Raw genomic sequence first — 13,039 nt, forward strand, 5'->3', positions numbered from 1 at the left:
AACAGAGCAAGCCATAAAAATAAAGTTTACGTAACACATTCAAAAAACAAATCCTCACAAGTTAGGACTACCAAGAAAGGTTTGGTATTTAGCTTAGTAAATACGTTAATAAATTATTTTTGAGATATTTCCCAATTAATTTTGAACTTGTATTGACAAGCTGTGTTGGTGTGATAAGATAGAAAGGTTAACCATTTTCCAATCAGAAACGCCAGATAGTATATCTTCTATATAAACCATTACCGATTCACATTATTTGTTCAATAAAAAGCCTTTTTCAAATATTTGTATTAAACCTGCATTCACTTGTATTAAACCTGCATTCAGTGAAAGTTCATGGGATTTAGTTTAGCCTTGTTGAATATTTGCCTCAAACACTGTTTCAATAATCAAATATTAAACTAAGATTCTCTACCTATTGAGATAAAGTTGAAATCTTTGAAATATAAAAATCCATATTGTGTGCTGCTCAGCCTCGCTCGGCAGTGCCAGCGCTTGTTGACGCTCTTTGTGTTCCGTAAAAAGTGGCGTTATGCTGCGCCCAGTCCCAAACTGCGTGACTGCACTGATATTCACACAGCAATCATGGGCGCCTAATTGGTTTAGCCCTGCGTTAATTAATGCACTGCATTGCACATCTTTCACAGACTTGCGCTCGCTATTTATTTTTGTTCTGTCACTCGGCACATCAGACGCACCGATCTGATATGAGTGTAATGGTCCATCTGAAAGGCAGGACATGAATGACAGCATGTGTTGCCATTCCCTTTGAAATCCCCTTGGAGAGAAGCAGCGGGGAAAAAACGCTCTTGGCACAACTTTGTATCATAAAAGTTGAAAGCATTCCGCCCGTCTTGGGCCATAAGCACCGTAATGTAGGCTATGTGAGATGACAGCGGCGCGTTGGCATTGTTCAAACCATCAGGACAACGCAACCGTCAGCGAAACAAACATCGGCCTGAAGTGTTAAACAAACGCAATAGGCTGCTAATGGTTTGATAGCCTGGCCATACAAACAAGTGAGTTCAGTATCATCACACGTTAAGGGGTTTATGTGAATCACCCAACAATTGCATCATAGTGATCATAAAGATAGTTGTGATCTATTTTACTATTTTATTTTGCTCACATTGAACAATCTTAAACTGTCACATCTTATTCCAAAATCAAAGTTATATTGGATCATCCACATTGAAGTCCTTGCTAAGTGAAGTTTTAGATACAAATAATAATATTTCAATTGGAAACCTCCACTAGTTTCACCTGTGCAACGTCAAACAGGAAAAGCTACATGAATCCTACAAAGACGCTCAGGAGGATGACTGACATGAGACTCATTTGAGAGTATAACCAAGTCCCGATCAAATCAGATTAAGGTTTCAACCGTGATACATCAAATCAGTCGTGTAAAGCCTACCTTGGTATAGCTTTACTCAAGTAGGCTACTGTACTTAAAGGTAGGTAATTCACTTCAGAAACACTTTTTGTTATATTCCATGGCATGCTCTTAATATCCCGATAGCAATGAATATTAAATGCTTTGACAATAAATACATAAAAAAAAAAAATCATCTGTGGAAGCCTTGGTGCTGCTAAAATAATTGGATGGCCTACCTGCCTGTCAGCCTTCCATCTCGTGCACAAATTTATCTCGTGCCCTCATTGGTCATGTGTGTTGGAGGAGGGGCTCTGTAAGGAAGTCTGAAGGAAGGGGCAGATTCTTTCGGCTGCGTAGTTTCAAATTCGAGCGCGCTCGAGCTGGTTTCTCCATTCTTACCTACCCTACCTTTAAGTACAATATTGTAATACTTCTACTTTACTTGAGTATTTGCAATTTCTTCTAGTGCTTCTGCTCGATTACAATGATTTTTTACCTTTGGTTAATTTGCAGATTTGGATTAAAGATGTGAAATATAATCAACACAACATAAGACATTAGTTACTACCCTGCAGTATACAAAGTCATTAAAACATCTGCACCTTTAGCTTTGATAACACTTTAATGCATCAATTATTAAACATATATTATATATTATTCTGAAATTGACCAATCTGAATAATTAGTACTTTTAATTTTGGTACTTTAAGTATATTTTGATGCTAATACTTTTGTACTTTTACTTGAGTGAACAAAACAAAACAATGACATGACTTTTACTTGTAAGAGAGTTTTTCTACACTCTGGTACTTCAACTTTTAATCAAGTACAATATCTGAGTAGCTACTTCTCCCACCTCTGCACAACATGTACTTTCCCTCCTCCAGCTGTCAATTTCAGAATCCCATTGGTGTTTGTGGGGTCAAAGTTCAACTTTTTGCCACACTTGTTAGAATCAAAGCCACTTCAGCTTTTACTTCTGCTGTTTAATTTGGAAAAAATTGATTCAGCTCTGGGTGTGAAAGCACTGTAACCTGGACAGTGACTTGGAATAGAGATTTAAAAATATGAAAATACAAGATTAAACTAAATCCCATTAACTTTCACTGAATGCAGGTGGAAATTGTAAGTATCCTGCAAGATAATCAATGTGTTGAACAGGACAGAAGAGGACAGCATGTTAGATATATTTACACAAGGCCCATAGATTGTCTATTTGCTGAGTAATCATTATTATTAAGTAATAATTGGCCCCCCAGTTGATATAATAAAAGCAGTGTGTATGCTGGAGCAAACCACAATCTGTGTTACACTTCATTCATCATCATACATCATGCAGTTGCATTTTGTAGTGCTGACAGGAAAATGTGGCTCACAGACGCTAAAGGTTTTAATGTTTTTTGCAAGTATTCTCTTAAATTAAAAGAGTAAAAAACAGACATTGAGTAAAGCAATTCCAGGAAGACTTCTGTGTTTACAAATCTTTTTTTCAATTGGGGAAGAAGTTTTAATCTGCCATGAGTTGTTGTTTCAGTGCTATAGAGTTCAGCCTCCAGTCATTAAAAAAAATACTCTGTTGGAAAGCGCACAGAACATCATCGAGCTGTGCTTCCTGCTTTGACTCAGCAGCTGGACACAAGACCTGATGTTAATATTTTAGTCTGAACGCGTGGCTCTCAACAACACACACACCTTCACACACGCACACCGTGGCCCACCATGACCTGACCACTGCTGTCTGAGGCAACTCACACTGAACTCTCCAACCCAGCCATGAGGCACGCAACCCTGCTCGTCTGCAGCCAAATACTTGCTCTGTGTGTGTGTGTGTGTGTGTGTGTGTGTGTGTGTGTGTGTGTGTGTGTATGTGTGTTTTCAGCACACTGTGGGACCTGCTTGTTTTGAAGGGCACAGTCTCAGATTGATGATGACTTCTAGTTATCCAAACAAAAGCTCATAGCAAGCAATGCTGAAAAGAACCTGTTTACCTAAAGTGTACTGTTTATTATTCTTGCATCATTTATTACCCTCCGTACAGTGAGACAACAACAACAGTTATGTAGTTTCATGTAAGGGTTTTATTATAAACCCTTACATTTGTTATATTCGTGTACTGAAGTTTCCTAAAAGTAATATCTCAGAAGGTTCTCTGAATTCATTCAATATGATCAGTTAAAGTACACATTTTCTTACTATCACGTTTTTTGCCACACTGTTAGCATCATGGTACCCTCTTACCTGAATATCTGTGTGCCAGGCCTTCACCAGCAACACATCAAAGGACCAATTTATGGCTTTTTGCACGATTTTCAATGTGATGATGATGCTCATTTAATAGATAGGCTAAGCCAAAGACAGACACTACTGTCTGATTATTTTAGGCCTATCTAAGCAGATTCTAAATAGATTTGACCAGAAACCACACATTTAATATCGAAAAGTGCTAAACATTAACCTCAATAGGGACATCGTTTTTTTAAAGAGATACGTTTTTTTTTTCAAATAGTCTTTTGATGGTGCAGAAACAGCAAACATAATGTATGAACCTCTGCTGTGTTGGAGTGATGGTAGAAATATTGCATCAGGTCTTCTCATGAACTTTATTGACAGAGAGAGAAATATACATTTCCAACAGACTTATCCTTAAAAGCAGATGTATTCCTACAGATTTAAGGTTCCAGCCATGTCTCACCAAACTATGGCAGAAAGTATTTGACGCATGCTGCTGGATTTCAGCGTGGCTCTCTTCAAAGGATCACTGTTTGAAGGCGCGACGTCCCCCTCTGCTTCTCAGGTCTCAGGCAGAAGAAAGGTTGGGGTTAGGAAGGCCCTCTCCTGGGACTGAAGGCATCCACAGCAAAACACACCCATGTTCCGCTATTTATCAATCGCTGTATTCATCTTTTTTGTTTTCCCATTCACACTCCTATCAGGTTGGACATGACACCCCATCCACCCATAGGTCAGGATAACCCCCACCACACAAACACACCATAGAGATGTCCTCCTGAAAGAGATCAAAGATGATATTGGTCAGCAGAGAAGACAAAAGGGTTAGCCGTGGTGGAGCGCTCAGTTAGCGTGCTGATCCCTGGATGTCTATTTTAGCAGCCCTCTGACGTTTGAGATAAATTCCACTGCTGAATGTTAACATCTTGTTAATGGCTGGAACAGACCGGGGGAAATGTCTCCACAGCCCTCGACAGACAGGTTAAATGTAGTTTTCTCTGGCATAAATCACTTTAAAGCAGAATTCTTAGTGTGATTTCTGCCTCACATGTCTTTGTGGAGGCCTTTGGGTCGATTAGGAATTGAACTTATGTCCACACTAATCTCCTTGTTGCCAAATTATAGGCAAGTTTTCCAAAAATGCCTGGAAAAGTAATTCATTTTGCCAGTGTTTGAAGTTGTCTGGCACATGGCGGGTGACGATGAATTGTCCCCCAAAGAGTTAATTGATGGAGAGGAGAAAACCTTCAGGGAGGGAAACGTTCCGTGTTTTACCTCCCTGTCCTGTTTGAAGGAGATGTGAGTTGGCAGTGCAGGAGAGGCTTGAAGATTAATGTTGCAAAAGGGGGCTCTGACAGCCTCTCCGCTGGTTGCGGTTCTCTTGGGTGGCCCGATTGGTCTTGGATGTCACTTGTGCTACTTAATCTTGTGTATGTGAACCAGGCAGATTCAGAGGGGTTTGGAGAGGGGTGAGGGGGGATGGGGGGGGGGGTTTGTTCGCAGAGCAGCAACACGAGAGACAGAACTTTCTGAAACGAGAAAAAACAACAAAAGTATTACATTCATTTGGGAATTTTGAATGTTTGTTGTGTATGTTTTTTTCACATTGTTAACACATTTTAGTTTGTTATTGACTGTTTCAAGTATGAATCCATTATATGAGTTATCAAAATAACCTGTGAATATTTATGTAACTAAATTATTCCAAAAAAACGTTTGAATCTACTAAAACAAATCATCCAATCAACACATATTCAGATGCATAAAAGAAAAATACTCCTCAGGTAAACGTATTTTAGCATAATTAGCAACATGTACTTAAACTACTCATAATGTATTATAATGCCCCCTTGAGTTCATAAGAATTATTATGTATGATGTTAGTGTATAACTATTACTGATACATTGCAATATTCTACTGTAGTAGGTGGAGCTAATTTACAGTTATTTTAGTTATTTTACATTCAATAGTATTTTCATCCAATTATATTGCAATATTAGGGTATTGTTGAGTAAATAGGTAAAAACAAATGCAAATGCAAAGATGTACAACAGTTGGGATAAGATCATTAAGTATCAGTGTATAAAATATACTTTCTATAACTTCTGTATCTGGAGACATCATCTAAATGCGTTGGTGTCAGACAGCGTGGGATGAGATGATTTCTCTCAACCTTAAGGCTGCTTAAAGGGGAAATTAAAGGCCCTTAACTCTTGTTTTCTCACTCAACAAGTGGGCAGGATTAAGATGGTAACTGGTAACATAAATGCCAGCAATTTAGATTTAGCAATAAATGTAATTCTGATGACATTTGGTGGCCAATGTTTATCAGGTCTGATTAAACCCCACAGAGTCCTGATGATGCAGATTATTGAGGCTGATAAACACTTACTAAAAGGTACCTGAATATGTTTTATTAACTTTGATTGGTGCATATGTACAGATTAATAGTTGTAATTTAAGACGATATTTAAGATTTAAATAAACAATCGGAATTTTAGGAGATGAAAACGTATTTGATTCTGAACATATTTCTATGGGATTGGATTGAAATAACACATTGAAAACCAACAAAGTGTATTTTTAGGCTTACATTAAACATTTACATAACATATTGCATTCTTCCAAGTTTCTCCTATTGGCTAATCACAAAAGAGGATGTTTTGGTTCAGAAGGAGCACCATGTGAGACCAGAACACGGGACTGGAGACCATTCATAACTCTGAAATTGACCAAAAAACATTTAATAACCAAATGTGGAGAGTGTTTATTTTTATAAATGTGCTTTTTAGTGTGGGGTTTATTCTGCTCTGCAATTCATCTTTGCATTGAGTTAAAAGAAATGTTTCAGACTCAAGAATTGTCTTATATCCTCAACCCTAACAAAAAGCAGCTATTCCAGATTGTTTGCACATTTACTCATTAAGAGTAGGCAGGGCCAGGTTGGCCAACATTAAATGTTGAACACACTGCGTTACACGGTGACTGTAAACGTATAGAAAGACTCTAGCTGCCAATTGTTCAGCGAGCTCCTTGCAGCTGACCCCTCTAAGCCAATCTAAACTGGTCTCTGACTTGACCTTTCTGACATTCAACCCTAATCCTCAACACCTTAAACACTATTTCTGGCTTCAGCTCTAAGCTTATTCCCACTATCTAACCCGAGTGTGTGTTTGCAGCCTGCAGCGCTGAATCATCTCAGCCCCACGCTGAGCAGCTTCTCCTCTTTCTGCTGTTCACTCGGATGTTATTGGTGACCGACTTCCTGCCTGAGTCAGAGGGCGTTTCGTCATCGCTGTTTTGGCCACAATACATTTGGACTCAACCAAATATGGGACCCGGCAGTGATCATTTGCTCTCTGCCAAAATGTTGGTAAAACACAGGTGTTCTCTCTCTACGCAGCCACCGTGTTTACTAGATTGTTCCTGTGAAAGACTCACTTTTTCTCCCTTTTTTCTCTTTCACACGGAACGTTTGTATTTTGAGAGCTGCAAGCTGCCCACATAGTGTCGTCACTGGAGCTGCTCTCTGTTTGGATTCAATGAGCTAATCCACCTACGGTGTTTGGCTCCACGCCACGCAGCACACCAAAACATCTAACCATCTATAAAACGGCCACATTTATAGGCAACAATTAAATATTAACTACATAATAGCGACTCAATAATTACCTATGGCTTCTCACAAAGGATTGATACGGGAGTTAACAGAAGGTGTAGGATATCTTTGATTAAAGAAGGTGAATCAGTCAATTTATCCACTTTTGTGAGAATACTTGGGGCACAACTCTGGTTGGATTTGAGCTCACGTCTGAAACAAGTTATTTGTGTTGATATTTGAAGCACTTCAGGAAAGCCTGGGCACCTTCTCGGAGCAGCCAAACCACAGCTGTACTCTGCACATGTGGATCTGACTCTCCCGTAGAGAGGCAGTGCCTGACAGAGCCCTCCAATTTGTTTCCCCCTGTTTTTCTGAGCCGTGACAGTAAAATTCTACCAAGTCCACAAACAGGATGGTCAGAGCGTCACGCCTGTCCGTCTTCAAAGAGTTATGACAAGAGAGCATCACCAGTAAAAAAGTGAAAAGTCTGATAGCCATCAGTGGGATGGGGATTCTAGTAAACGGAGCGCTGAGTCTAGACCACTCGAGACGGGCATGTTAAGGTCACGCTCATAAAAGTCCCCTAGACACGGTGCTCACGAGGGCCTGGAGGGGATGGGGCAGGAATCACCTGCACAGATGGGGCAGGGGCCGCTGCACCGCGAGCTGCTACTGGAAGCCCCTCACCAGCCTGAGAGAGCAACAGGTTTATATGTGGCAAGTCGTGAATCAGGCTCAGCGTCACATAACTCAGGAGACTAGGCCGAGTGCGGTAGGTATGCAGGGCAGTTATCTTCAAAACATGGACTGCAAGGTGACGATGGTGTCATCATACAAGGGGATTTAAAACAGAGGAGGAGGGAAATAAATCTGTAACTGGATTTGAACACCTTAAAAAGAAGATTTTTAAATAGCCTTCTTCTTAAAAATACAACAGATCCTTCAGTGGCCACCACTAATTGACCTCTTGGAGGAATGCAACGCCTTCTCCTTGACTGACATTTGCTTTTAGCGGCTCCTGTGGGATGGGGCGATGGGCCGGTGGAAGGCGATAGCGGGGGAGATCCTCTGGAGATAAACCGCCGTGCCCCCTGTCCCTCAGACAACAAAGAAAGTGAGTGATGTTTGTCTGAAAACCAAGAGCCGCGATCCCCCTTGTTTTGATGTGAGGGCCACCTGGGATGCGGGTCTCCATCAGCACTCAGGCCGAGGAGAGAGGAAGAGAAACAGGACTCACACAGATCTCGTCCCCAGGACAAACAATGTGAGTGACAAGCCTGCTGGAATCCCACGGAAGTCACCCAACAGACGTGGCATTCAAACACACAGAAAAAACAAGAGGCGTTTAGGTGGCCACAAAGGAGCGGAGGAGAATTGCACAGCATGGTTTCCTACATTTTTCCAGGGCAAAGGTTTAAGTCCTTCAAAATCCAAACCTTTAAGGATACCTACGAGGATCTTATAAATGTTATCTCATTTTAAATTCACAAAAAGTTACTTATGTTTTTCGATTTAATGACAGTTTATACCACCAGAATTCAAAAGACTAATATGAACTCTGGCTATGTAGTACACAGATATAGTAACTAGATGCCATTTGATGTAATAAACTACCAAACAGCAAATTAAGTAGTTTTCTAATTAAACGCGACAACATGATATGCAGTGGTGTAAAGTAACTCAGTACATTTACTCAAGTACTGTACTTTTTGAGGAACTTGTACTTTACTTGAATATTTCTACTATTTGCTACTTTATACTTCTACATGTACTTTGTCAATCATGTCATTTTAACCCACTACATTTATTTAATACCTTTAGTTACTTCACAGAATTAAATTAATATTGTAAAATATAATCAAATCAGACTCTAGTTCCACCTGGAGTAAATCCACAAGCTACCCTGTAGTATACAAAGTCATTCACCTTTTCAAGCTTTGATACACTTAAACTTAAATGCAGCAATGATTATACTCAAAACATATCATATATATTATTCTGCATAATGAGCACTTTTACTTTTGGCGCTTTTAGTATATTTTGATTCTACTGTAATACTTTTGTAATTTTACGCAAGTAACATTTTGAATGCATGACTTTTGTAACAGAGTATTCCTACACTATAGCAGTTTCACTTTGAATCAAGTACAAGATCTGAGTACTTTTTCCACCTCTGATGAAATGTCACAGATAGAGTAATGCACCATTTAATTTAATCCAATAATATAAAACTTGTGTACTTTCAGTTGAGTAACATTTAAATGCAAGACTTTGACTTGTAATTGACAATTTTATGTTGAGGTTTCCTACTTTTTCCTACTGTTTGGAGGTGGAAACATTCACTCGCATTGCAGCATTTTTATTTTTTACACCGGTGATCACCTGCGTTAAAGTTGAATAAATAGTTTAAAAAGTTTTCATTGCTCAGATGTAGTACCAGAAAAAGAAATTGGCCTCAGTGAAACTTGAAACTTCACATTGATTAAGATTTACCTGCTGGGGTTTAGTTTTTCTTAAATCCACTGAGACCTGGTTAATAAATCTGAGGCAGTGAATACAGTTTGGGAAAGCAGAGATCACAAGTTTCTGCAGGCCAAATCTGATCCAGAAATAGAAACATTTGGGAGGGTTTTAACATTCTTATGTCAAGACAAATCTAACGTTAAGTGATGATGAGAGTGTCTACCATCCCAGACATGAGTGAATAAAGCTTTCCTTGTCCAAATAGGATTGATTGGAAAGAAATGACTGTGGCAGATGTCCAATATCCTCAATTCCCACTTCTGATTCAATTACATGAAGATGTTCAGACTAATTTAATGTACTAGTGATCTTTACATGAGATATAATGACCTGAAAAAGTATGCAGGGCAAGTGTGCACCATGCAGGAGAACTCAGTGGATCCTATAGTATAATGAATGTGGCATGTTGCCTCAAAGTGCACTCACTCACTGCTTGGCAGGGTGTAACTCGTTAAGATTCTATCAGGTTGAGCCGCTCATTAGTTTTACAACTCAACCAAAACCTACCGGATCACATGCCCGACAGGAGGGATCCTCTGCAGGGACGTCAGCGCTGAAGAATCTCCTGCTGCACATCTGAAAACACAGAGCCGGGGAAAACAAAAAACACCTGTGAGTGGTTGGCAAATCACATGCAGAATATCTTTACTAACAACACTGTTAACAACGCAATATTTAAAATGAATGTAAAGCAAAGAGTGAGACAGTTTTGCTTGCTTTAAGTGAGGAAAACAAGTGAACATCAGGCAAAAGTTTGAATATAATTTACATGTATTTCATTAGAGTTGATTGAGTTTTATGAGTGTTTTAAAAACGAATATTTCTACCCCTTAACAGTGGTGAAAGAAAAAGTAGGAATAGCTCAACGTAAAATGTGTAAAGTAAAAGTCTTGCCTTTAAATGTTACTCAAGTTAAAATAAAAACGTTTTATATTATTGGATGAAATGTATGTATGCAATAATGTATGTGTTTTAAAAAATATTCAAATTTGAAACATCTGAATGTTGTTCAAGAAAGTCCATACATCAACATAGTTTGGCCAATGAAATAACAGCTGTTCTTCCATGTGTATTAATCCATACATTTAAAATAAAATGACCACATGAGGTGAACACAAGCCTCACATCTTGGGCTCAGACCTTCCGCACAAAACAGAAAAATCAATTTGCAGATCAATTGGAGAAAATTAAAAGTATGTTGAGTGAGGCCAGTCAAATTGTCAAAAATGCTGCACATCTTGAGACTCTTATAAAATCATCATCTCAGATATCTGGAAATGATTATTTGGTCCAGGGAACATTTCCTCACCAGCTTACATCATGTCGATGCATTTCCGTCATTTGTGTTTGTTTTTCAAAGGGGTGTGTGTGTGTGAGAGAGAGTCATGAGGACAGGAGTGTTGAAACGAAGAGGAAACACCTCTAATGAACCCAGGGGTCTCGGCTGATAACTGACGTACACACATGTACCCTAAATGAAAACAGATCTTAGTGCTGTGTCACTGTTGGAGGAGGGGAGCCTTTTTTGTGTGTGTGGGAGAAGCCCCCTCGCTGTGAGGGTCCGGGAATGCGGGGGTGTCCTGAGTGGAGCATCGGCTGTGGGAGGCAGAGCAGGGGTACGAGGCCCAGATGGATGTCAGGGCAACATCTGTTCCACCTCCTGGCAGCCCTTATCAGCAGAGACGGTGCCACACACACGGGACAGGAGAGGGGAGAAGACAGAGAGAAAGGGGCATTCTTCGCTGGGTTTAAGAAAACATGCTTTCTGTTTATCCTGTAAACGAAAGTGAGGTTCCCCGTCGGGTCGCGCATTTGCATTTCACAAAGCTCACAGGGTTCATTTTGTTGTGTGTGACCGCTATTGTTTATACTTCTGGTAGGTTTTTGTATTGTATGCGGCTCACTATTGCCCCTATTTATCTATCTCTCTATCTATCTCTATAATAATCAACGCCTTTCCATGAATGACTCCCAACCAAAGGAGCCAACACAACATTAAAGTCGTTCCTGACTCTTGTTTTCGGAATAATCTTCTTTTCAGTTTAAAAAATACTATGACATCGACTGATTTGTATTCTGCACATTCAAACCCGCAGCGATGATTATTTAATACTAACACATCTGTACATCTATATTCAATTTGATACTGTTGTTTTATTTCTGTTAAAGACATGTTTTGTTTTAAGCATGACAATATTCTTTACTGTTTCAGGAGTCATGCTGAAAAATATAAAATATGAGGGTAATATTTTTTAAAGCCCACATGGTTTCATTCAGTCGGTTCCCCACACTGTAAGATCATGAATGTTGATATGCAGCCCATTTTCAGATGTAAACCCCTCCCGATAGAATATTTCCTGCGATCTCACTGTCTGCTCTCAGTGTAACCAGGTGCTTCATGCAAAGACATGATGTGAATGTATTGCTTTTTATGTCAGATAATCAAAACAAAAAAGCTCATTGTGGTAAGTTACATTTGATGTTGGGAGGCATTCAGTTCATTCTTATTCTTTACATCCAGAATCTTAAAAGGAGCCCTCTGGCATTTCTGCATGTTTTACCTTTTTTTTTACAAATCACACCTTCACTTTATAGGACTGCCAACAATTAGGCTTGCCATAGTTTGTCAGATTTCTCAAAGTGTTTTTCCTCCCCTCCAGGCACCCGTTAATTACCATTCATGTTACTGAATTATGTAAATGTACTTGCAGAGACTTGAAGGTTTCTTGAGTAACTGTATCCATCACAGTAAACATTTGCCTGCGTTATTGTTGCTTGGTAAAGTACAGATTGATTAATGATAATATAACTTTGCAGCTTATTTTCTGTAAGCCACAATGAGGGTCTGCTGCCAACAAAGGTTAGAAAACAAACAGCCAGACACAAGAAATTAAACAGGAAGCACAGGTAAAGGTTCAGTGTAGGAGGAGAGGACCAGCTGCATCTTTTTCAGGGGAATAAAACCGAGCGTACAGAGATTGAGGAGGAGTGGACAAGAGAGAAATACCCTGTCTCTCTTTCTCTCTCCCAGGAGGGCTGCTTCGCTGAGGTCCTGGCCTCTATCCTTCCCCTGGGCATCCTGCATGCCCATGCTGAGGGAGGGCGGCTGTGGCGTGACCAAAGGGAAGCAGAGCGAGTGAGAGAGAGATGGAGAGAACCTGAGAGAGATAAAGAGGACTCAAAAAACAGAGAGAAAGTGAGAGCGACAGGAAGAGAGAGGGGGGAGCGAGCGCAGCAGCCCATGGTGGGTCTCAGGGCTGCAGCAGCCTCCAGAGCCGGTGTGCAGCAGACTGAAGAGAAGCACGTC

At 39.9% G+C, this 13,039-nt stretch overlaps 1 protein-coding gene across 1 annotated transcript in view; it reads right to left on the reverse strand.

Moving 5' to 3' along the window:
• Positions 1 to 4,033: 4,033 nt before the first annotated feature.
• arl15a (ADP-ribosylation factor-like 15a) overlaps positions 4,034 to 13,039 on the reverse strand; it is a 106,355-nt gene continuing 97,349 nt past the window's right edge. The window contains exons 6-7 of the mRNA XM_079686451.1: positions 10,240 to 10,308; positions 4,034 to 5,136 (exon numbers count right to left, since the gene is read on the reverse strand). Coding sequence (XP_079542577.1) covers positions 10,280 to 10,308 — 29 coding nt within the window. The 3' untranslated portion in view covers positions 4,034 to 5,136; positions 10,240 to 10,279. The remainder of the gene's footprint in view (positions 5,137 to 10,239; positions 10,309 to 13,039) is intronic.

The sequence above is a fragment of the Notothenia rossii genome (assembly GCF_949606895.1).
Source record: "Notothenia rossii genome assembly, chromosome: 6".
NCBI lineage: Eukaryota > Metazoa > Chordata > Actinopteri > Perciformes > Nototheniidae > Notothenia > Notothenia rossii.